General features: G+C 48.1%; 1 protein-coding gene across 1 annotated transcript; it reads right to left on the reverse strand.

Moving 5' to 3' along the window:
* Window positions 1-1,791: 1,791 nt before the first annotated feature.
* ACTG2 (actin gamma 2, smooth muscle) lies at window positions 1,792-20,756 on the reverse strand. The gene is made up of 9 exons (XM_045007028.1): window positions 20,636-20,756; window positions 14,414-14,573; window positions 8,850-8,978; window positions 7,298-7,408; window positions 6,801-6,885; window positions 5,680-5,841; window positions 4,759-4,950; window positions 3,673-3,854; window positions 1,792-2,044 (listed from the first exon to the last, which is right to left on the reverse strand). The coding sequence occupies exons 2-9, from the start codon at window positions 14,537-14,539 to the stop codon at window positions 1,901-1,903; spliced, it is 1,131 nt and encodes a 376-aa protein (XP_044862963.1). The 5' UTR covers window positions 14,540-14,573; window positions 20,636-20,756; the 3' UTR covers window positions 1,792-1,900.
* Between the last annotated feature and the right edge of the window lie 2,077 nt (window positions 20,757-22,833).

Raw genomic sequence — 22,833 nt, forward strand, 5'->3', positions numbered from 1 at the left:
AGGGCATGATGCATAGGTAGGGATCTTCATTTTCCGTTTTTATTTTATTTAATTTTTCCCAGGAATTTATCTGTGTTTATTACTAAAAAACAAAAACAGGTGAAAATTGGTGGAAAAAACTATTAATTTTCCTGGGTAAATATCAGGGTTTATTTTGTTGGACAGAAGAACAAGGGGGGAAAGTATTCAGTGGATTAATGCTTTGATGAATGGAATTTAATGTGGTTTGGTGCAGAACTAAAATAGAACTCAAAACACAATGCCACCTCTGAATTTAAGAAAACAGTATCTCTCTAATCCCCAAATAAACCTTTTCATTTGAATAAACAGTTTACTGCTATAGACTTAGCCTATAAATATTTACATTTAGTAACTGGGCCACAACATTTGCAGCACATACACTCAACTTCATCCTTGTCTCCTGTTTTTGTTTTTTAAAAACTTTTGAATACTTCCTTGTGTGCTGAAACACATTCTGACACCAATTTTCATTTTCTTCCCCTTTTAGTGGGTCAGATCTTTAAACTGTTCCCTGCTAACAGCTTGAAATGTGTCCGTGGTGGGCGTGAGATTCAACAGTACGTTCAGATGCGCAGGCACTTCAGGGCTTGTGTGCTTCTTCTAGCGTTACTTCCACAGGCTGCTTTGCATATACACACAGACTAATGTATTATCGTAATACATATTTTGCATGCATTGCATTGTATTTTCCTAATAAAACAAGTTATTTTTTATATATTTGCATGATACAAAAGTAGGGTGAAAATCGGGGAGTGGGGGGGAATAAAATAATCCTTTTTGTAAAACCCAGGATTTTTTCAGTAAAAATCAGTTTAAACTGAAAACAAAGGGGCTTACACATAGAACTCGCTTGCTCTCCTGTCCTTTCTGCCCCCCCTCCCATCACCTCCTTTTGTCCCTGTTTTTTCTGCTCTGCAGGGGTGCAGGAACAATTTGTATAGTGGGGGTGCAAAGAGCCATTGAACCAAACTGTAAATCCTGTATAAAATGGAAACCACTTCAAGTACCGCATCCCCAACTCCCACAGTTCCAGCAGTTATGCTGCTCTGTATAGCTAATATATTTTAAATTCCCTTTTATTCACATTTCTTTCTTGTTCCCCTTCCCTTGGTCCCTCTCCCTCGCCCCCAGTCCCATCCACTTTTCCTGGTGTCAATCCCTCCACCCAATCTTCCTGCCATCCCCTTCCCTGGTAGCTCTCCTACATCCTCCTAAGGAAGTTTGATTTACTTGCTGCTGCAGCAGTAAGTGTGCTGAGGGAGGGAAAGTTAGGGGTCCAATCACTCACTCAGTTTCCCCTCCTCCCACTTCCTTTGGCCCATGACCTCCCCCCACTCCCAAATTGGTCTCTGTCCTCCTTCCTAGGTGGGCCTACCCCCCTACTTGAGGAGCACTGCCCTAGAAGGACCCTTAGGAATCCCCACCTCCCACTGCCACCCGTGCAAACTTTGATATGGAAATTACACCCTCATCAGAAAGAGGCTGAATGGGAGACATGGGCCAATTTTGAAAGGAGTATTATCATGATAAACAGGTAATTCTTCAAAGGGCTGGACAAACAAACAATGCTACAAGGCAATTGTGCGCAGCTGAACTGGGGCTCTGGCCTGCGCCAAGGATGCTAGATCCTGCAGCTGTTCGCCCATTCTTTTTCTCTGATCGCAGCTTTAAACCCCCCCACCCTGACCCCCATCCTACAGAGAAGATCACCCATTGAACTGCAGCCCCACAGCCTGCTGGGAAGGCAGGGAACAAAGCACCACATGCAGGGAAGGCATGAAAAAAAAGTTTTAATGCTTTTTAAATGGTTAGAAATAATTGCAAAGGGAGAGAAGGAACTGGGAAGCACACGAGGTCCTGAAGAACGGGTGCTCTGTCCTTAGAAGCACTTCCTGTGGACAATGGAAGGGCCAGCCTCATCGTATTCCGGTTTGCTGATCCACATCTGCTGGAAGGTGGAGAGAGAGGCCAGGATGGAGCCTCCGATCCAGACGGAGTATTTACGTTCAGGGGGGGCGATGATCTGTCGAAACAATTGCAGACAGGATCTGGTTACAAGGTGAAACAAGACTGCGCACTTCCAGAAGCCACAATTATGGTACGGACACCTAGACATACAGACTAAGAGCTGGTCTACGCTTAAAAATTAGATTGACTTAGCTATGTCGCTCGGGGCTGTGAAAAATTTCATATCCTGAGTCCCATAGTTACGTCGAACTAACCCCCAGTGTAGATGCGGCTAAGTTGCTGGAAGAATTCTTCCGCCAACCTACCCACAGCCTCTCGGAGAGATGGATTAACTACAGTGACAGAAAAACCCCTTCCACCGATGTAGGAAGCATCTACACTACAGCAGCACAGTGACAACCGGAGTTGTAGTGTAGACATGGCCTTAGACAGGTCTGACCCCACAAAGTGCCGAGCGCCCTCCATTCTCATTGAGCTGAATGCAAGGCGAGGGCCTGACCCAAAGGTCATTGAAATCAATGGGAGTCTTTCCACTGACTCCACCTGGCTTTGGATCAGGCCCTAAGGGCATGCCCCACCTCACAGGATTGGACCCATAAAAAGCAAACCAGTTTCTGTTACTGCATGTGCGGACTTGGTCTCAGTGGTAGGTAATTACTTCTTATAAGCTACAGGAGAAATTTTTTTTACAGTTCCTAAGGGCTTTAGGAGCACAGGCTCTTTGGGACAGGGACTGTCTTTTTGTCTGTGTACAGCCCCAAGCAAAGTGGTTCCTTGTCCAGAGAGTTTAAGGCCAGACAGGACCACTAGATCATCTAGTCAGACCCTCTGTATAATACAGGCTACCAACACCACCCAGCACCAACACAGCAAACCCAATAACCAAGATTAGGCCAAATGACTGGGGCTTCTAGAGGCAATTCATAAATAAGAATAAATCCCACTGAAAGTCCCTTGTTTGCTTCGTATTAAATCTTCCCCTGTAGTATTAACAAGCAGCTTTCTGGAGTTAGAAACTTTTGGGCCAAGCTATGCACTGCATGGCTCTGCAATACTGAGCACAGTGGCAAGTTTGTGTGAGAAAGAGTCGCGGATCGGTACTACTTTGTTATTAAAAGGTGACTTCTGCCCAGGTAGCAAAGTGTCATGCTCAGTTGTGTGAGTTAATGGAACAAAGGGGGATCAAACTATGGATGTGAAATGCTGGTCATCAGGACGACCTTCGAAAGGTGGGAAAACAAAGGATCTACATGGATATTTTGATTTAGAGTCACTGGGAAAAGTTTTACTGCCCAACTTTTTCTGAAGGAACTCTGCGTGATCAGGTTGTAGATGGTGCGTGGAGGGCAGGGGAATCTCAAACTTCATTGCACCCCGACCTCCTTCTGACAACAAAAATTACTACACGACCCCAGAAGGGGGCACCGAAGCCTGCCTAAGCCCCGCCACCTCAGGCGGAGCGGAGGGGACAAAACCAAAGTGGGGAGCCTGTAACCTGAACCCCACCATCCAGGGCTGAAACCCTCCGGCTTTGGCGCCAGGCAGTGGGGCCCAGCAAATCTAACGCCAGCCCTCTAACGGAGTCACAACCCACTTTGGGGTCCTGACCCACAGTTTGAGAACCGCTGGTGTAGGGAGAGAGAAGCCCAACCCGCTGCCTAGCAGCCAATAACCAAGACATACTTTAATCTTCATTGTGCTGGGAGCCAAGGCTGTGATTTCCTTTTGCATCCTGTCCGCGATCCCAGGGTACATGGTGGTGCCCCCGGAAAGGACGTTGTTGGCATACAGGTCCTTACGGATGTCGATGTCGCACTTCATGATGGAGTTGTAGGTGGTCTCGTGAATTCCAGCAGACTCCATGCCTGGGGGAAGCAGCACGTAATCAGTGTTGTGTTATACAGGGAAAGACTGCTCACAACCCCTTTCTTTCTTCAAAGCCTGATCCGTCTCCCTCTGGAATCCGTGGGAGGTGCATCAGGACATCAGTGCATACATAACCTTCTTCCCTTATAACCTGAATCTTCGTGTGCACTTAGCTAGTGGGGTGGTTGCTTTACACAGGCCTATGAATAGTTACTACAGTGATCAGTGCTTTATATAAGTGACAGACCAGCCTAGGGTCAAGCAGCAAGTCCAGCCTCTGTACTTGGATTGTGAACTCTTTAGGGACTGTTTTTCAGTTTTGTATTTGTACAGCACCTAGCACCTGGGCACCACAGCAATACAAACAAAATCTATGCATTGTCTATTGTGTAACAATGCCTGCATCTTCTATCCCCAGGCTGAGAGGTTCCAATTAAACCCAAAGGCCAAGCTCTGCTCTCACGTACACTAGTGACGCTTTCAGTGACATTTGCCTTGAACCCATATAACCAAGCAGAGTCTGGCCCTCCTCCTTTTCTCCTATTCATGGCAATTTGAAGAGAAAACAAACCACGATCACCTGAGGAATTGCACCCTCTTAAATTTGCCTCAAGCATTTACAAGGGAGAGTCCCACTGTGGAAAATATGGACTGCACAAGGGTGGGGGAACATGTTACTAGTATATCCCCATCCCATCTGTCCCAGTATTTAAACTGATGAAAAAAATAAATAACCCAACCAACCTACCCTCCCCTTTGCCTCTCTCCCGCCGTATCAGTGAATATATTTAGAAATGGGCTCTACCCAACCCATCAGATCCAAACGGCCTCACACTCCGGATCCAGATCTGAAAGTTGCAGAATCTTTACATGAAAAGGGGGTGGGATGGAATGGATCCTCACCAATGAAGGACGGTTGAAAGAGGGTTTCCGGGCAACGGAAACGCTCGTTGCCGATGGTGATAACCTGACCGTCAGGCAGCTCGTAGCTCTTCTCTAGAGAGGAGGAAGAGGCAGCTGTGGCCATCTCGTTTTCAAAGTCCAGGGCCACGTAGCACAGCTTCTCCTTGATGTCGCGCACGATTTCTCGCTCGGCTGTGGAAGGCAGGAGCAGGCGCTGTTAGCTACGCAGCTCTGACATGGTCTCCATTCCACTGGGGCGAGGGTGGGGAGCACCAAGCAGTGGTGGAGCAGAGCTGTCAGAACTACGGGACCCATTTTCATTTAACCGTGAGAGTTGATTAACCAGGGGAACAAGCTACCCAGGGAAGTGATGGATTCTCTATCTCTTGGGGTCTGCAAATCAAGTCTAGATGCCTTTCTGGAAGATGCTTTAGCCAAACACAAGTTATTGGGCTCAATACAGGGGTAACTGGAGACAACTGAATGGTCTGTGATATACAGAAGCTCAGACTAGATGATCCCTTCTGGCCTTAAACTTTATGAATTTAGTCTGAGATGTCATGAGATGTGACCTCTGCCAGCAGAGAACTGTCTCATCATTAAATATTGTCCCTCATCTGTGACCTCCTTTTGCCCCCTGACTCACAAGTCTCACGTCACCCTCTAGCACCTCATTAAATGCCATCTCTGTTGTCTCATGAGACAACAGAGGTGATCAGACAACAGAGCTAGCAGTGATGTGATCAGAATCTTTCCCACTCCCTCTAGATACCAATGGCACCTTCTCTCCACAGTGAACCGAGGGATCCATTGGCTTAAAAAGCTGAGTTTCCCCACTTGGCACTCATTAGCCTGCCCCCTCCTCCCCCGGGGTCACTGTGCCAAACCCACAGAGCCCAGACCAAACGCTCCCCTTCGTACCAGTGGTGACGAAAGAGTAGCCTCTCTCCGTGAGGATCTTCATGAGGTAGTCCGTAAGATCGCGACCAGCCAGGTCGAGACGCATAATCGCATGGGGCAGAGCATATCCTTCATAGATGGGGACGTTGTGAGTGACACCATCCCCGGAGTCCAGAACGATACCTGGAGACAATGGAAAGAGCGGAGTTAAAAGTGTTCCTGGATCTGCTGGCCCTGCATCTCTCTTACGTGCAGCGAGCAAAGAGAAATGCGTGCCTCAGTTATTAACATAATTCCACTCCTCACAACAAGCTGAGTTCTTCAGAGAGAAAGTACCGTCCAGGGGTTGGGGCACTAGCATAGGACATGGGAAACCCAGGTTCAAATCCCTGTTCCACCCCAGCCTTCCTGTGTGAACTTGAACAAATCATTCTGTGCCCCAGCTCCCCGTCTGTACCATGGGGATAACAACACTGCCCTGCCTCACAGGGGCAGCTGAGGATAAATATGTTAAAGTGTGTGAGGCCCTCAGATCTCTACCTATCTAAATACCTTAGATTGGCAGAGAGAGGGACATTTGACTGAAAATACTTTTGCCCCCAGCAGGGCTAAATGCTCTGCTCCGGTATGTAAAAGAGGAGGATGGTAGCAGGAAGTTAGAATAACTTTATGATGCAGGGACAGATATCCCTGGCAAGCATGCCAGCCTGTACACCAACGGGACGCGTTCAAATGGAAGGGTTTGCCTGCCTTTGCCCTCCCATCTGGCTAGCACAGACACTGCCGTCACTAACAAGTTCTAGCCAGCAGCAGCTTAGGTCATGCTGTGCTCTTGCCTGGAGGAGTAGCAATACATGCTGCACCGAGGCCCCCGGCCTACTAAGAGAAAGCTTACTCTGTGCCATCAGGAGATCTATTATAGGGGACACAGCTGCCAGCATCTCTGCTCCGTCTCAGAGTTGCTCCCCGAAAGAGCAGGATTTAGGCGGACCAATAGTCTGGGCGTCTACCCAGTAGTGGATTTAAACGGTCCTGAGAAAATGCAGCTCCCACTGAATTCAGTGAGAACTGTGAGTGCCCGGCACTTCTGCAAAATCAAGCCGACAGCACATACGCCTCATCAGTGGAAGAGAACTACTCACCAGTAGTACGGCCAGACGCATAGAGGGACAACACAGCTTGGATTGCAACGTACATGGCGGGGACGTTAAAGGTTTCAAACATGATCTGAAAAGAATTCCAATTCAAATGTTCAAGGTCAGTGCATTGCCAGGTGCGGAATGCACACAGCACATTTACATGCAACACATTCCGAAATGCATTGCTGACTGCGCGACGTCCAATGCGTGCGCGCATACACACACCAATCTAGAGCCAGGAGGGTGCTGAAATGCAAGACGTGCTGCTGTTATCACAGAAACACCTGGGGCGGTTGGGTCCCACAATGCACCCAATAGCCCAATGAATGTAGGTTGAGTTTTCGGTATCTAAACTCTTCAACCACCATCTGGGGTGGGGCTCGGCTGGGTAAATAGAGAATTACATCATCAGTATACAGTCTGGTTGGATTTTCCCCCGGATGGGACAGTGCCGACCATGAGACAAGTGGAGGAAACATTCCAGGAAGTTGATGTTTTACCTGGGTCATCTTCTCACGGTTCGCCTTGGGGTTCAGGGGTGCTTCTGTGAGAAGGGTGGGGTGTTCTTCCGGAGCCACTCGTAATTCATTGTAGAAAGAGTGGTGCCAGATCTAGGCCGGAGGAGACAAAACGACAGCGGTAGCTCAGACTCCATGCTGAAGGATCAGTTCTTCTAACTGGCTCCACGGAGGGAATGGGTATGGGCCTGTCTGCATTGGGGATTCGCAGCAGTTTCAGCCATCAGTGCAGCTGCACCAGGCCAAACTCCTCATGTACAACGGCTAAACTGAAACTTGCACTGGCGCAGCTTACCCCAGTTTAAAGCAGACGTAAACGCGACTGGTGCATGTGGCGGCTTTGCCCTGTCCACACCAGGGGTTGGCAGCAGTGTAGCTATGCTGGTGACTGGAATCAGGGTGAAGCCACAGCATGGACCAGACTTTGGTCTAGAAACGGGCCTGAACTGGAAAATCCAGACTCACCACATTAACCCCATTCAGCCCCAGAATTAAACTGCAGCTCGAGAGTGAAGCAAAGAGTCAATGGGGCTCAGATTTTGGGGGCCCGGTCCTACCTCCATCCATCCACCCATATCAGAGATTAAAACTGAGGGCTTGATTTATGATAAAGGGAACTGAATTTGTACAGCTCGGCTAACATACAAGTTGGGGTCTGCAGTGGGAAGGAGGGGAAGTGACCATCCATCAGGTGTGTAAGCCACATGGAATAAGAGGGATTGATTAAGATGGTTCGTGGGGGGGGAAATACAGCTAGGAGAGATAAGAGGACGTTAAGCAAAGGGGAAAACTGGCTGTACGTCAGGAACACTTCCCAAGGCTGTGAAGTCATCTCCCAATGAATGGGGCAGCAGATTGGACAAAGCCCTGAAAATTAGGAAGGTTTCTGTAGCTGCTATCATTACAGCATGAAGTGTGCCATGTCCCCCTCTAATGGCTGGCCCCCATGGCAGATAACAGCTTATTACCGTCAGCAATTGATGGAGTCATTCCTTTAGCTCAAGCGGCAGAGGCCTGTGGTTTGGAGATAAAGGGTAAAGGATTCAACCCTTCAACCCACAGAGGAGGCTGTTATGTAAATGCTGTAGAAAACAGTCCTGCTTTGGCCACAGCTGATGTACAATGGAAGGACTTCGGCATTGGACCCAACAATAAAAAATTCACGCAAGTGTCACCACCACAGTCATTGGCCGACACTGGGGACCACCAGAGCTAAAAGTGCGAGCTGCTACAGCTTGAGCCAAAGAGCCAGCCTCCCTCGTGGGGGCTGTTAAACTCATCCTCCGAGATCAGGCGCAGACGGGGGACTTGCAACACCATCTCCAGCGAGTAACACGAGTACATTTTGAAATTAGGAAAGGAAAATTAAAATAACCCTTGACTGGCTCACTGGTTTTTCTATTCGACTCAGTAGAAGAGTGGGATTCTTAAATGCAAATGATCAAAACCATTTGAAAAATAACAGTGGAGAAAGTTTGGTGGGTTTTTTTTTTGCTGATTGAGTCCAAAGGAGAACAAGAGCTCTCCGCCCTACCTTCTCCATGTCGTCCCAGTTGGTGATGATGCCATGTTCGATGGGGTACTTGAGAGTAAGGATTCCTCTCTTGCTTTGAGCCTCATCCCCTACGTAGCTGTCTTTCTGGCCCATACCCACCATCACACCCTAGAAAACAACAAGGGAGATGTTAACTGCCAAGCTCGCCTCCATGGGGCAGAAGAAAACTGTCCGGTAGCTCAGATACGCACACTGATCCACGTGCCTATTTATCGTACCATCGTCGGCAGCAGAAATATTGGGCAAAACCTGAGGTTCTTGCTCAGTTTTCATTCAGTCCAACCTTAGGGCCAAACTAATGGGCTCTAATGAGACTATTCCCAGATGAAGGCTTTATTCAGGCACTATTTGCACCTATGGAGCTTATTCCTACTTGAAACTGGGGTGAGATGTGCCAGTACAAATTGCAGCGCAGCCTGTCTACACTGATGTCGCTGTACCAGTGGCTGAAATTGGGGCAAATTCACAGTGTGGGCAGGCATCCCTCCATGGAGCAGGAACGGTATCAGAATCAGGCCCTTAGAAATGGTTTAAGGCCAGATCCTGATCGCCGGTTAGTCCGGAATCCATAGAGCTGCTTTAGAGTTACTCCAGATTCACACCAGCACAGCCCAGTGGAGAATGAGACTCAATCAATAATCATTTTTATGGTCAAATTCATCCGTTACCTGCCATGGATTTACATCAGGGATGATTTAGTTGGGGTTGGTCCTGCTTTGAGCAGGGGGTTGGACTAGATGACCTCCTGGGGTCCCTTCCAACTCTGATATTCTATGATTCTGTGATACATTTGGCCCTTAAAACACCCCTCTTTTGCAGCAACCTTGATGCTTTTACAAATGGGAATGAAACAACATGAAAAACCTTCCATGGTGTTGGCAGAATGACACAGCAGCAATTTCCAGCGGACTGAACATGGGGCCGGGCACCAGGACCTCCTGAGTCCCAACTCCATCTCTGACACTGGAGTCAAGCCTGCTCCCAATGGGGGTCAACTGGAGTTTTGCTGTCCGGCTTCTATAAGAACAGGGCCAGGGCTTACCACTGGCTATGGAGCCTTGGCATTGTCATTTAATCTGTATGGGACGGTCTACACTGCATTGTAATAGGGTGACTAGATGTCCCGATTTTATAGGGACAGTCCCGATTTTGGGGTCTTTTTCTTATATAGGCTCCTATTACCCCCCACCTCCATCCCGATTTTTCACATTTGCTGTCTGGTCACCCTACCTTGTAAACTCAGATCTGCAGACTCTGGCTTGCGGACTCAGTGTTACAAAGCCTGCACTTGAGCATCCACACTGCATCATAAACCTGGGATTACAATTGCTGGCCCTGGGTCTCACAGCTGTGCTGAAGCGTCCGTACTGTGCCAGGCAGACCTCCTGCCTCGGGTCTGCAGCTTGAGCTGCGTCCACACTGCAAAGTGACAGGGTTGGACCCAAGTCACAGTGGGATTCAGGCTCTAACCCCCCACAGCAGAGTCCTAGGACACAGATTCTGAACACCTGCTGACTCGAGTCAGTCACAAGACTAAGATGTCCAGCTCCAGTCTGGATCACCCTGATATTGGACATTGGACTATAACCTGTGGAACTAATTCTGAAAGAACTCTTTGCAACTCCAAAGCTCACCATCTCTACTATGAAACTGTCCTAAGAATTTTATTCAAGCCTGTATGTATCATGATCTTTTTACCTATAGTCTCTCTCTTTTCTTTTTAATAAATTTTAGTTTAGTTAATAAGAATTGGCTGTAAGCGTGTATTTGGGTAAGATCTGAAATATTCATTGACCTGGGACGGGGGGGGGGGGGGAGGGGAGTAATGTGTCTGGTTCTTTGGGATTGGTAGAACTTTTTATATCATAAACAAGATTTTCAGTAATGCTCATCATATTTGACTTGGCTGTCTGGGTGGGAGCCCAAGGCTGGATTCTTTTAAGGGAACTGTATTTTTGGCTTCTGGGTAACCAGTAAGGCATTGTAGGAGCTGTTTGGTTGCTGGCTTGGTGAATCTAATTATTAGAATAACCACCAGTTTGGGGAATTATCTGCCCCATTCTTCGGGGTTTGCCCTGATTGAGCAATCTCAGTGTGGGCCCCCTGGGCCCATGATCACATGTGTGGACGGAAGAGGGGCTTGGGTTCAAACCTGTGTCAGAGCCAGGGTTAGGGTGCAATATGTCTCCTCTCCTTTGCTCCCATCTGTAAAGTGGAGATAATAAAGGTACCTGCTTCCCAGGGGCATTGTGAGGGGTGGTTAGTTAAATGCCTGTGCAGCATTTTGAGGCCAGTGGGAGCTAAGTAACAATAAGTAGATTGTTTCAATCAGAGGCAGCTGCCTTGGCTCTGCAAACGTTGGGGGTAAAAGCCCTCTTCCCTCAGATCCCAGGGCAAGATGCAACACAGGGCACCAGCAGCTCTACAGATACTCCCATCTCAGAGCAGTAAAACCCTGACTCAATCCATATGCCAAGCCAGCCAGCAGGAGCAGCAGGCTGACAGCAGCTGGCATTCTGCCCAGTACTTGGGCTGCAGCTTTCTGTGTTAGCGGCAGGCTGGCCAGTTTCACAGGTAGAACACTGAACGCTGAGGCTACCACCACCACCGATTGGGTTAACAGGGCCAACACAGCCCCTAGGATGTGACTCTGCCTGGAGAGCATCCCGTGCTCATCCTAGAAAACTGCTCTCCCATTAAAAAGGAAAATCAGAAGGTTCCCCCTCATACCCACCCCACATCTTTAAATTCACAGTAACTCCACTGGCATCAGCAGAGACCTGGAGTGGCTTTCAGATCAGAACCTGGTCCATGACCTTAGTTTCAGGCCATTGAGGATTCACCCAGTTTCACTACCACTGGGATGGTTTTATCAGCTAGGACTAAAGCCTGCGCTGGAGGTGGTAAAGCAGAGTCCAGCGATCAGCTATATTGAATGCTTCAGAAAGATTGAACACCCTATGTATCATGAGAAACAGATCCTGGAGCACTCTGACAATGGCAATCTCAAGTCAGCTTCTGGCTCCAGACGGGAGGAGATCATATACCCAGTGTCTGTCCAGACTCTCCTGTTATCATCCTGCCCTGGACTTTAGCCAAATATGCCAATAATGCCGAGAAAGACAGGCGAGCAGGACACAGCCCAGGAATGTCATCTGAGCATGGGGTGAGCTCCGCAGCAGGTTCTGTTGCTGTAGAATGGGGCCCTACTTCTATGGTGCCAGACAGGTGCACAGTACTTTATTAACAAACAAGAACAGGCTGACTCCCTGCCTTAAAGATTTTATGATCTAAGCCCTGGTCTACACACAGCCCCGGGGTCGAACTAGGGTACGCGAATTCAGCTACATGAATAACATAGCTGAATTCGAACTATCCTAGTTCGAATGACTTACCCGTCCAGACGCCGCGGAAGCGAACTCCGCGGCTCCAAGGTCGACTCCGGCAACTCCTCCTGCCGCGGTGGAGTACCGGAGTCGACCGCGGCGCTTCCGGAGTTCGAACTATCGCGTCTAGATCAGACGCGATAGTTCAAACTCCGAGAAGTCGAACTCGCCGCGTCGACCCGCGCGGTAAGTATAAACGTACCCTAAGTCAAGACAAGACCAGCAGGGGGAGATCACAAAGGAAGGATTGAGGGTGGGAAAGACTATGTGATCTGTGTTCAATTGGAAGAGGCTGACGTGCACATCTTGAGAGTTAGTTTTATCACATATAAAGTAGTTTACAACTAAGATTCCTTAAAGGGCTTCCACTGGGCAGACCTTTCCTTCTGGATCCTCCTTGCTTTCATGAACACATGGACCAAAGGCTCACAGTCCTTAATCTTCCCCCCCAAGGACTGTGCTCTCTTCCCCCAAGTCAGCTCTCGCACGCAACCCCAGCACTCCTCCCCCGTTTACATTCTGGGTCTGGACGCTGAGTTACTTTCAACCCCAGTGGGATCAGACCACCAATGTACTGTTATCGGGCCCCGCCTTGGTAATCCGTGCCAGATGCTATCCGAGATTTAGCCTTTGACAGGAGCAAAGTCAGTGTGGAGCTGGCATTTAAATCTAACACCACCTAATCCCCCAATCACAGCACTGCTTACAAAACAATTCACTTCCAGAGAACCACTTCTTTCGTGGTTCCTCCCTGGTCGGCCTAAGGTTCCGACAACCCTACCTGCAACCCAGGCCCCTTCCCTGCTCCTCAACTGCATCCCCTGGAATAGCCAATCCTCCTGAAGCATTTAGAAGCACACAGGACAGGCGACATTTCCATCTTAGTTAAACTCTGGAACAGGTTCCCTAGGGAGGTTGTGGAATCCCCGTTACTGGAGGTTTTTAAGAACAGGTTGGACAAACACCTGCCAGGGATGGTCTAGGTTGACTTCATCCTGTCTCAGCAAGAGGGGCTGGACTAGCTGTATATATTTGGGTTTAAGAATGCTTTGCAAACATTAATTAAGCCTCACAACGCTCCTTAGGAGGCAGGGCAGCCCCAGCCCCATTTTATAGACGGTTAAATTGAGGCACGGAGCAGTTATGGACATTCTCAGAAGCATCCCACTCATTTTGGAGGCCCAACTCGAGGCCCTTTAAGCCCAATTTTTTCCAAAAGTGCTGGCCACCCACCACTGCAGCCAAAGCCAATGGAAGCGGCAGGTGCTCAGTACCTCTTCGGATCACCCCCAGGACATCTCAAATTCAGCTCTCAAGAACTGGGGCATGCAAAAATCAGCGATGGCTTATGAAAAATGTTGGCTTCAGCCACTTGCCCAAAGTCTGCCACAGTGCTGGGAACCCCGGGGTCCTGACTCCCAGGCCTGTCCTTTGTTAGTCGTATTACCACAGGAGTCTTAGTCATGAACCCGCCCCCATGGTGCGAATTGCTGTACAAACACAGAACCAAAAGACAGTCCCTGCCCATAGATGTTACAACCACGTTCTAGGCATGAGCTAGCGATGGTTATCAGCAGAACATGTTTTAGATGGCTGTAAGCAACCCACTGACCTCTTGGACTCTATACAAAATTCATCAGCCACTTATCAAAACACCTATTAATCCTATGTTAACCCTTGACACGTGGAACTGTAATATAAAAGTTGACCAACAATTCATCAGATTTTAGGGCCTGATTAGGATGGACTGGTTGGGTCACCAACTAGGCTGGTATTAATAATGGAGATATACCTGTCTCCTAGAACTGGAAGGGACCCCCAAGGGTCATCGAGTCCAACCCCCTGCCTTCACTAGCAAAACCAAATACTGATTTTTGCCCCAGCTCCCTAAGTGGCCCTCTCAAGGATTGAACTCACAACCCTGGGTTTAGCAGGCCAATGCTCAAACCACTGAGCTGTCCCTCCCCAGTCCAAACCCAACATGCGATGAACATGAAAGAGCATCTCAGCTCAGTCCACCCCCAGCCCAGATTATGCAAGTGTTTTCCATGCAGCATTCCCCTGGATTCAAATGGGACTTCCTCATGCCTTTTGCCTCAGGCTGACAGCATTTTCTTACGGGGTGGGGGTTGACTGCCATTGAGGTTCTTCACAAACCTGGTGACGAGGGCGACCCACTATGGATGGGAAGACAGCGCGTGGGGCGTCATCGCCGGCAAAGCCAGCCTTGCACAGCCCGGAGCCATTGTCGCAGACCAAGGCGGTGGTCTCCTCTTCACACATGGCAGAGCTGAGAGATGCTGGAATTCAGAGGCACCTGGAAGAGGCAGAGATGAAGAGGAATGTTAAAAATTACATGCAGCTCTGAATAGCTATTCAAGGATTGGACCAAATGCCATGCTCAGCTACACCCATCCGACCACAGAGGAGACAACAGAGTGCTACAGGGGAGTGCAGAATCCAACCCCACATTTTCAAGGAATTCAACTGAGAAAGAAAGTTCATAAAAGCGATATAGGAAGCAAGAAGCCAGAGCCTCAGCTGATGTGAATCCATGTAGCTCTGCTGAGGTCAATGGAGTTACAGCAATTTTCCTCCGCTACGGGTATGGCCTACTGAATGCAAAGATCCTATGGACTATATATTTGGTCACATACAGAGGCAGGTGAGATGGAGATAAGAGATTCAGATCACTGGGTCTTTATTTACTCAGCTTTATCTGTGCCAGTCACTTCCGGGCCCACTTGGCGTGTAAAACAAATGATTTTTCATCAATCAGAAAATTCAGTCATGAAAAGGCTACACCAGTGGTTAGAACCATCTGGCAAAGGCTCAGCCAAATTAAAGGAGCCTTATGCCACACCCAAAAAACTGCAGCGGGTACATCTTCAAGCCAGAAGGGACCATTACGACCACCTAGCCTGGCTTCCTGGAGAACACAGGCCAGAAAGCCTCACCCAGAGAGTCCTTCATCAAGCCCATAAACTCTGGTTTGACCTAGAGCCAATCTCCTAGAAAGAGACCCAGTCTTGACTTAAAGAATCCAGCTGATGGAGACTTCCCCACGCCCAGTGATTAATTACCCTCACGTGTAACGTTTTTAACCTTATTTCCACTCTGGATCTGATGACCAACAGAGGGGGAGCGTTCTACTGCCTTCCATTGCAGTCACCCTGCCTCCAGCTCTCAGCAGCTCACGCCTAAGAGCTGTTAGGAGAAGCACCTCAGTTAAGCCTGGTCTACACTAGGCGTTTAAATCGGTTTTAGGAGCGTAAAACCGATTTAACGCCCAACCCGTCCACACCAAGAGGCCCTTAATATCGATATAAAGGGCTCTTTAAACCGGTTTCTGTACTCCTCCCTAACGAGAGGAGTAGCGCCAATATCGGTATTAACATATCGGATTAGGGTTAGTGTGGCCGCTGATCGATGGTATTGGCCTCCGGGAGCTATCCCACAGTGCACCACTGACCGCTCTGGACTGCAATCTGAACTCGGATGCAGTGGTCAGGTAGACAGGAAAAGCCCCGCGAACTTTTGAATATTTCCTGTTTGCCTAGCGTGGAGCTCCGATCAGCACGGGTGGCGATGCAGTCCGAAATCAAAATAAAAAAAGAGCTCCAGCATGGACCATGCGGACGTGATCGCTGTAAGGGCAGGCAAATCCGTTCTATCAGCGCTCCGTTATAGAAGATGAAATTCAGAATCATTTTTTAAAATTCTCCAGACAGAACCCGGAAGTTCCAAGGGGCGGGGGAGGCTGCGGGAACTATGGGATAGCTAGGGAATAGCTACCCACAGTGCAACGCTCCAGAAACCGACGCTAGCCTCGGACCGCGGACGCACACCACCGAATTAATGTGCTTAGTGTGGCCGCGCGCACTCGATTTTATAAAATCTGTTTTACAAAACCGGTTTATGAAAATTCGGAATAGTCCCGTAGTGTAGACGTACCTTTAGACTCAGCTGCTGAGGTGGAGCACGGGGAGAGAGGCCTCCTCTAAAGTAGCCAGCTCCGAAACCTTGCAGCCAACGCCTTGGGTTGCACTTGGAAGCAGAGAGGATGCCTGGGCCTTGCCCAGAGCACAGGTGTCACAGGCCTGCACTAAACAGGTGTCCCCAAAAGTCACCTTTTAGGGTTGCTTTGGAAGCCAAGTCAAGAGACCTAGGTTTGATTTGCCGTCCTGGTCCTTCCTGCAGAGGCTGGGAGTGAATCACAGAAACTAGACGTGGAGGAGACACGGCAAACTGGGGCACTGCGTGCATGTTGTTAAAGGTGCTCCAACGGGTCCTTTTGGGGACTAGCCTCAATTCTTCTCTCAGCTGCAGCAGCAAGTCCCATTGAATCCCAGGGACTTCAATGGGGTTGCAGTGGAGGGAGAGTAAGATTCAGCCCGTTCCCTTTAAGGAAGTTCCTTTTGAGCATCTCCCTACGCTGATTGGGCCTGCACTACAGAAGTCAATGGGAGTTTTGCCACTGATTTACGCGAGCGTAGGTTGAGGCTTTTCAAGAGGTGTGGTCCATGACGTAACAGATGGACCCAGCTCAATGAGGAGGTGCAAACTCTGTAGCTGATGGCAGCTATGTAGTGAATGGAATGTCAAGGGGGTCCGGCTCTCATGGTTGGAAGCTTGGATGAGAGAACATCCTTGGTCTGATAGACAAGGCCCACATGAAGGCCAGGAATCAGAGAGATGTTAGAAATGAACCTGCTAAAGGGGGAGTTTTAACATCATGTACCTAGCTGACAATAGGAAAAAAAAATAAATCAAGGGTTCAGAGGGGGATAATCCACCATGGAGCTGACTATAGGTTTTAAACATCCGCCCAGCTTCAGAGGAGCTTCCTTTGATACAAGACCAGGCAGAAATAAAAAAGGTCTCCAAGCCTAACTGGCTTTTTACTACAGCCCATTGGTAAATATTAAACACAGACATAATAACAGCACTATTGGCATCAATATAACCAGAAATGGGCCCAAGGCCCTGTCTGTCGATCATTCAGTGCATGGTCCAGTGATTTGTATTTTGTTTTAAACTGCATCGCGTGCGCATTAGTTTGTACAGCTGACACCTGGCCAGATGTGCAGTGCTGCACCCCTGGAGGAGAAAAGTCTCCAGTCACAAAGTGCAGGGAGACTCTGGGCTCGTGCTATGAACCGGATAACTCAGTTTAAGTCAGAGGAGTTGCTCTGAAATTACACAGCAGAATCCGGCCCCTTGTATATAAATAACAAAGCCAGCCATACAACTGCTCATCGTCTTTTAATGAGTTAGTTTCCTCATTTGCCCTGTACTTGATAATGCTGACCCCTTGATGGGCAGCCAAAGGGGGGAGATTGGAGATGCCTGGTTTAAATGTACTGCTGTTATGGCCAGGAACCTGTTAGCAGGAAGCAGCTGCACATTAGAAATACAGGGCAGGGCTTGAGTCTTCTCTTATAGCACTCACTTAAGTGCAGTTACCTGTGATGGATGCCAGGCCTACCGCATAACTCCCATCACAGAGGGATGCAACAGAAGGGGATTCCTGACCAGCTGGTAGCATTGCAGAGTAGCCCACAAGGGAAGAAACTGGGGAAGGAGATGGCTTGCAGCCTAGCAGCATTTCTGGACAGCCTGGGGGAATCGTGCTAATGTACATTTCACTGCTTCCCTCACGCCTTTTTAAAATCCCTGGGCCAGATCCGCAGCACCAATGGAGCAATGTCCTTTTACATCCACTGAGGATTCAACCACCCACGACCATTCTTCCAGTGCTGGAAAACAGTTGTTCCAGGAACTACTCAGATCCAGTGGCAGGCTAATTATCCCTCCTGTTTAAGCTTTTGGAGAGGATTTTCTACAGACTGTATGAAGTCCTCTGGCCTGCCAGCCTGGATGAACTAATGGTTCCTCCTGGCCTTAGAATCTCTGAATCAAACCAGACTGAATTCCAGCCAGAGTCCTAGCTCTTTTATTGTCAAACCTACTGATTCCAAATGGCTCATCCTTTCCTAAAGCAGAAGGCTAATCCATCATCTAGATACACACTAAATTAATGCATCATGGGTATCTAATTTGGGGGCCTGCTTGGTTTTAAAAGAAAAGCAAATAGTAATAATAATGCCGTGCTCAGTCTTATCTAGCGTTTTTCATCCATCCATCCCAAAGCAATTTACAAAGAAGGTCAGTATCATTTCACAGATGGGGAAACAGAGGCAATTCTGAGTCCCAAACCAGTGCTCCGTCCATGAGGCCACACTGCCTCCCCGGTAGTCCTTATTCATAGCCAAGGGTGGCAAAGCTAATATGCTCTCCAGGGCAGGAGCTGCATCTTTCTTCAAGTGTGGTCAATGCCAGGTGGATGCTACAGGACTATAAATAATAATCAATCTTGCAGTCCTTACTCATGCAATTCTCCCACTAAAGTCAGTGAGAGTTTGCTTTGAGTGTGACCCCTGATGGAAGAGACCTGCCCATGAAATAAGCATAATATTTTACACCCCAGCATCCAATGGAAAATCCACTGTAAAAAGAGAGACATGAGGAAGTTAACATGATTGGTCAAAAATAATGAATGCGAGCCCAGATTCTGATCTACCCATGCCAGTCACAGATGAGTTACTCCTGAGTCATGCCAGCGGAAGTGTAATCAGAATTAGGCCCCCAAGTCCAGTCAATGCAATGTATACACTTCAGTGCAACTGGTAGCATATGATATGCCTCTGTAGACATTCGTGCATGTTGTGAGGTCTGGAATCACACTACATGTGTGAAATATTTCTGTAGTCAGTCAGATTCTCTTCAGTTCCACCGCCTTCAATAGGAATGATGTTAGATTTATGCTGATGGAATTGAGATCAGAATCTGGTCCAATCCGACTTCAAATGGCTGTAAATCAGGGCAGAATCCGACCCTTTGTCTTTCGTTTAACCTTACATCTCTCTAGAAAAGCCCCTTGGGCTCAAAGCAGAAATAAAAGTATTGGCAATTCTGTTGCAGGGGAAGAAGGGAGAGGAATACCTCAGCTTCCTGGCAGCATCAGTGGGGTAGACCCCCTCCCTTAACTGCAGCAGTAACACTGATCTATTCCTCCAGAACACTGGAAGACAGAGGGCTAGATGCTGATTTCATTTACACCGGTGCCAGTCTAGAGTAAGCCTAATAGCTTCCGTGGAAACCAGCATCAGCCTCTAACCTACATTCCTGAAGTTAACTTCTCCACTTTGAACAGCCCTATCAACTACGGTTTCTCCCCAGAGAATATTGTAATTCCCCTTCAAGACAAATTCCCTGCTATAAGAGACCGCAGAGGGATGAAGGCAGGTATCAGCTGTCTGAAAAAAAACACAGGCAGTTTTCCTTTTATCCAGCTTGCAACGGTCCCTGATGTCCATAATTCTTTATCAGCATGAATCAGAGCCTGAGACAAACCACACTGGGGCTCGAGTAAACACAAACATGAGGCTACATCACAGGCTTTCCCAAAAATGGAAATAATTTTCCCAACTCCTGCTTTGCAGAAGGCCACTCCCAACATTTTGCTTCCTGTCTGGAGACAACGTGGAGCAGCTCCTACAATAAGATGCAGCCCAGAGGAGGGGGAGACAAAGCTGTCAGCATTTACTGCTGAGCCATGTCAATTTCAGTTCCCACTGAAGACAACAGAGCATTATTAAGAACAAGTAGCCAATAAGAAACAGGCGAAACTGATCAACTCAAATGATCTGTTCTATGTATAAGATTAATAACCCTCCTTCCCCACTCTTCAGCCCCACCCACCAAGTTCTGGTTTGCCCTCTGGCCCACACCCGTGTCACACAAGCCTGTATCATCCAGGGAGCTCAGCACCTTGCAGGATAGGGCTCTGCAGACTGTCTTTTCATCTGTTTGTAAGTGCCATGCACACGCTGTAAACAATGCATCCTAATAGCAGCCCACTTTGCTGCTGTGTTAACTTTCCTATTGCAAAACCAGAACTGTAACATAAGCGTTAAAAATCACAGCAGCCCAAAACGTAGATGCAGCCTGGCTTCTCCAGGCATTCTAGGAAAACTGCAGCAGTCAAAGTCTTTTCTGCTTGATAGCTGCAGACACTGAGATTATGCTGCGTCCCAGAGTTTCTCTCTGTCTCCCTTTACATGATGCATATTTCAAAGGATCAAAGAAAGATCATGCAGCTGCTTCCCCTTTTGCTGCTACAGCCTCCACACAAGTCCCCCCAAAGGGCACATGCTGGGAGCAATTTGCAGGTGCAGCCAGAGCCCGTGACTTAACAGCAACACGATTAAAACAACGTTATTCTTGTAGGATTCCCATCTCACCCCTAGATGGACCTTCTGAACCTTAGCAAGGCTTGTGATAGCAAAGAGAGAATAGATCTTTTGCAGTACTCACCAAGTACACAAGAGTTCCTTTCCTCTGGGACTGTGCTCTGATGTGCCTTTGGTATAAATACCAGCCAGACTATGAAACCTCAGAGGCGGATCCTCCTTAAACAGAGCCCCTAAAAAGGCTAACTGATGGTGTGTTAGCCATATGGCCATATAAGGTGTTTTATTTCATTATACTGACCTCGGACTCATGGTAGAACTAAGCACAGTTAATTATTATAAGAAAAATGTATGCAAGAGTATTTGGGAGGCAACACCCCCTTAGTGAATCTGTTCCTTTTATGCTACACTTTGATAAACAAGTTCCACACAAGTCCTTATAAGCTACATTCAAAAAGGAAGTGGAGTCACCTACAATTCCTGGAGAGAGAAAGATACCAAGAATGGCATTGGGGCCTCGGCCGTCTGGCCTGTGGGTCTCACTCTCAATTCAGCGTAAAGGAGGAATGCCGGAAAAGTGGAAGTATTTCATTGAAAGCAATGATTGGAATTTGGTGCTGGTCTGCAGCTCTTGGACACGTCTGGCTATTTATTTGGTTATTTAAACTAGGGGTGTGAGCCAGCAGTTAAAAACCAATGTGAATCCAGAGTCACTCCAGATTTACAGAGGTGGACAGTGATTTAAGGCCTAATCCTGGAATAAGATTGCAGCACGTGCATAAAGCTCCATTGATGTCACCGAGGTTCTGCTGGCCCTGAGCCTATTGCAGATTGAGTCTTTATCAGGGTGTAAGAGAACAGAATTTGGCCCACCTGCGTGGTGCAAATCCAGAGCATCTTCACAGACTTCAGAATCATACCTCTGGATTTACAGTGGTAGAAAAGAGCTGGATGTGGCTCACAGTCTGAATTACATACCAGCATGTCAGCACCATTATCACATTATTCTCCCTTCTTTTAGAGCTGTCAACTTAATTCCAGCATTCTGCTATTGCAGCCCACCCATCCTAGAGTTACTGCACTAAAGTCACTAGAGTGCCTCCAGGTTTACACCAGCTGCACATGAGAGCAGAGCGTGGTCCGCCATCCTGCCAATCCCACACAATGGCCCCGTTCCCGCTGCTGTTGACATCGGCAGTAAAAACCCCCGTGATGTCAGCAGAAGCACCTCCAGTATGGTGGTTGTAGCGGGACAGGTGCTCAGTTGGTGTAAGCCAGCAGCATAACTCCAGTGAAGTCATGGGGCTAGGCAGACATGCACCATCTGGGGGAGGGATAGCTCGGTGGTTTGAGCATTTGCCTGCTAAACCCAGGGTTGTGAGTTCAGCCCTTAAGGGGGCCACTTAGGGATCTAGGGCAAAATCGCTACTTGGTCCTGCTAGTGAAGGCAGGGGGCTGGACTCAATGACCTTTCATAGTCCCTTCCAGCTCTATGAGATGGGTATATCTCCATATATTATAATCTGGCCTGAGATTTAGCAGGATGGTAAAGAACAAAATACTCCCCCGCCCGTCAAACAGGACTGATCCTACAAACTCTCGCTTGCACCATGCTCAGCGCTCGCAACTTCCCTGGGCCTACTTGTGTACTTGCCTAATTCACGCATACACAAGAGTAGCACATCTAGGCAAAGAACAAGAGGAATGTGCAGTTACAGAGGGGTTGAATGTGAATGTGCAATGAACAGGCATCAGATTTCAGACCCAAATCCAGTATATGGGGGTCCCATGGACTTTAATGGCAATTCTGCATCCAAGAGGCTGGAAAAATCCAACCCTTTGCAAGGTGGGGTTAAATGTAACTTCACCTTTAAAACAAAGTGTAGCATCACGTTCTGGGCATGGAGCTGGTTCCTCCCCAAAGCTCCTCCTTTTCAGCATGATCTTTATCTATATTAGACCAATCAAAACTATGGTAAAAGAACATTAAAGCTGTAAAGTCAAACACTCAAAAAAGCTAGGAAATGCCAGAATTAATCTTAATTAATCTGTGTAATCTTAATTCAACCCAGTTCTGTGTATGTGTAACCCACACACCTCCTGAGGGTGGTGTACTGTCCCATCAAGCGGCACCAAGACCACTTAGACAGAGATGAATGAGTTTGCTCTATAGCCTTAGCTAATAGCCAGTTGGCTTTTAGCTCATGCAGGAGAGGCTCAGGCACTAAGCTCCAGAGGTCCCCAGGTTCGATCTCACCTGCTAACAACCGAGCTCTGTGGGTGTTACACATGCACTACGACACAGTCTTCAATTACATGATC

The sequence above is a fragment of the Mauremys mutica genome, chromosome 2 (genome assembly GCF_020497125.1).
Source record: "Mauremys mutica isolate MM-2020 ecotype Southern chromosome 2, ASM2049712v1, whole genome shotgun sequence".
In the NCBI taxonomy this organism is placed as follows: Eukaryota; Metazoa; Chordata; order Testudines; family Geoemydidae; genus Mauremys; species Mauremys mutica.

Excerpts from the sequence above, each read along its gene's own strand:
- ACTG2 (XM_045007028.1), bottom strand. The coding sequence starts at position 14,539 with ATGTGTGAAGAGGAGACCACCGCCTTGGTCTGCGACAATGGCTCCGGG. Across the intron at positions 8,979-14,413 it reads TGGGTCGCCCTCGTCACCAG|GGTGTGATGGTGGGTATGGG; the intron begins GTTTGTGAAGAA and ends GTTGTTTTCTAG. Across the intron at positions 2,045-3,672 it reads CCAGCACAATGAAGATTAAA|ATCATCGCCCCCCCTGAACG; the intron begins GTATGTCTTGGT and ends TTGTTTCGACAG.